Source organism: Arachis duranensis, chromosome 6 (genome assembly GCF_000817695.3).
Source record: "Arachis duranensis cultivar V14167 chromosome 6, aradu.V14167.gnm2.J7QH, whole genome shotgun sequence".
NCBI classification, from domain to species: Eukaryota; Viridiplantae; Streptophyta; class Magnoliopsida; order Fabales; family Fabaceae; genus Arachis; species Arachis duranensis.
Genome location: NC_029777.3, coordinates 98,983,221 through 98,985,902, shown reverse-complemented (window position 1 = coordinate 98,985,902; position 2,682 = coordinate 98,983,221). Strand labels below are relative to the sequence as shown.

The window sequence follows — 2,682 nt, the reverse complement described above, 5'->3', positions numbered from 1 at the left end:
ATTATCCCTTGTACTCGGATGATTATTCTAAATAGTGTAGGGGATGTTCATTTCATAACTCAATAGCCATTGTACACATTGTACAAATAGTCCATTGTCTCCCTAGCGGAATCCTATCGATTAATCAACTCCATAAATTTCATTGACAAGGTCTCTAATAACATGACATATGTGATCGTGTCATCATCGTACGTATAATGTAATATATATAATTGACGAACCCACAGTAGAAATTAAATAGCGAATTAGTCACACAGAATCGGTATTGCTTGCTGTTCTAATTAACTTTGTAACCTCAAAATCAGGGCTACTGCATCAACTACCCCACCGTCAGTTCCAGCAATGCCGTCTCACATGAAAGCCTGGGCCTATACAGAACATGGGAAGATAACAACAGTTCTGAAGTTAAATCCAAATTTTCCTGTTCCTGAACCCAAGTCGAACCAGGTACTAATAAAGGTTGTTGCTGCAGCCATTAATCCCGTAGATTATGCTAAGATTGAGGGACGTAAGGTGTATGAGGATGCTGGACATGTTCCATTTCCGGTAAGACATCCTATTTATTTATGTGTTTCTTCTGTTAGTACGATGAGAGAATATTGTGTTATCTGTGTACAAATATATAGAAATCGCTTTTGATGAATGAAGACAGATTGAAAATTACTCTGCACCGTTTGGCGGATCTCTCAGTGCTTTTAAAAATTAGAAATAAATATTTATATAGAGAGGTATATTTTAAAATTGAAAAGTTATTTATATACTAAAATTAGCCATTATATAATTTGGATTTATAATTTAGGATATACATTAAAAGTTTATGATTTAAAATTTAAATTTATAATAAATAAAATAAGAAAAATATCAGAGAGTTGTTAAAATTTATTCAAAAATAATAAATTTTGATAGTTTTTTAGTATTTTTTATAAAATAATTAAGAAAATGAGTTAATATTAACTAAAAAATTGGTTATATAACATTATTCTTCAAAGAATATTGGTTAAAAGAATAAAAAATTTTTTAAGAATCAAATTGAAACAAAAAAATTTTAAGTATCATCAATTTAATTTATATTGATGATCAATAGTTTTAATAAGTAATCTTGAGTGAGCAACATAATATCTTTAGTTTAGTATCTCAATTCCCGAAATTATATTTTTAGTTAATTCGTTTAAATATAAATAATTAATTATTAATAAAAAAATAATAAATTTTGATAGTTGTCTGTCTGGTATTCAATTTTTTAAAATTATAATGTTAAAAAAAAATGACTAAAATTTATTTTATTTAATATTCATTACAAAATTTTTATTTAGCATTTATTAATTAAAATGAATACTAAACAAAATAAATTTTAACTATTTTTGACTAATTATTTTTTATTAATTATTTTTATTATCAAATATTTTCATTTTTAAAATAAGTTAATAATTTCTAACCGCATTAATTGGAGTTTCTTTTTATTCTTGTTTTGTGGGTGATGCATGAAGATTGTTCCTGGCTATGATGTTGCCGGTGTGGTGGTGAAAGTAGGAAGTGGAGTGAAGAAGTTGAAAGAAGGGGATGAAGTGTATGGTATGGTGGAGGCAAAAGATGTTGGGTCTTTGGCTGAATACACAACTGCACAAGAGAATGGTTTGGATCACAAGCCTCCAAATTTGGGCTTTGCTGAAGCTGCTGCCATTCCTTTAGCAATTCAAACTGCTTATGGAGCTCTTCACAAGGTTGGCCTTTCTCCCGGCCAATCTATTCTTGTTTTGGGAGCTTCTGGCGGCGTTGGAACCTTCGTTGTTCAGGTATCACATTTTTTTTTTCTTTTATATTTACATTTTAATTTTAAGAATGTGAAAATATTAGGGGTATTCAAATTCAAACCGATTTAAATTAAACCGTTCATCTAATCTAATTTAAACTGAAAATCGATTAAAACCGTATTAATTCGGATTTGATTGGATTCTATTTTTTACAAACCGCTAGATCGGATCGGATTTCGAATCTACTTTTCATAAGCGATCCAATCCAATCCAAGCCGCACAATGTACTATAATATTATTACTTTATTATTAGATTTACAATTATACTTATAGCATGTTCAATTTATTATATATTTTTATATTATTTATGTATTATTATTATTTAATAAATATTTTATGTTTAAAATATTATTTATTTAATTATTTTAACTAACTTATAATTTTATTTCTATTGTTATGTTATTGTTGAGACTTGTTACGTCATTGTTGATTATTTAAAATTTGATGTTGAGACTTGTTATATGTATTTAATTTTTTTAATTTACAAAACCACAAATCCAATCCAATCCAAACCGCTTGAAATTTGATCGAATCGAATCAATTTTTTTTAAAAGATCATCCAATCCAAACCGCACTGCAAATAAAATTAGTGTTCGAATCGGATGAATTTTTAACTCAAAACCGATCCAAACCGCACAACCAACACCCTAAAAAATATTACCTGATCCACACGTCTGTATAGTACAATATTTATTTTGACTAGTAAACCTTGTCCCTGTTTTAATTTGATATACATAACAAAAAGGCTTAACTCCTATTAATTTTTATAGTTCACGAAATTTTTAGTTAAGTTTTTATAACTCAATTTTTATATTATAAAAAATTTAGAATATTTATTTTTGTATTTGATATATAATAAATGATAAAATAT

At 27.3% G+C, this 2,682-nt stretch overlaps 1 protein-coding gene across 1 annotated transcript in view; it reads left to right on the top strand.

Annotated features, from left to right (window-relative positions):
• Nucleotides 1–235: 235 nt before the first annotated feature.
• Nucleotides 236–2,682, top strand: part of LOC107494963 (2-methylene-furan-3-one reductase-like) — an 8,358-nt gene continuing 5,911 nt past the window's right edge. Inside the window, exons 1-2 of the mRNA XM_021125905.2 lie at nt 236–546; nt 1,488–1,793. Of these exons, the coding sequence (XP_020981564.2) occupies nt 343–546; nt 1,488–1,793 (510 nt within the window). The 5' untranslated portion in view covers nt 236–342. The remainder of the gene's footprint in view (nt 547–1,487; nt 1,794–2,682) is intronic.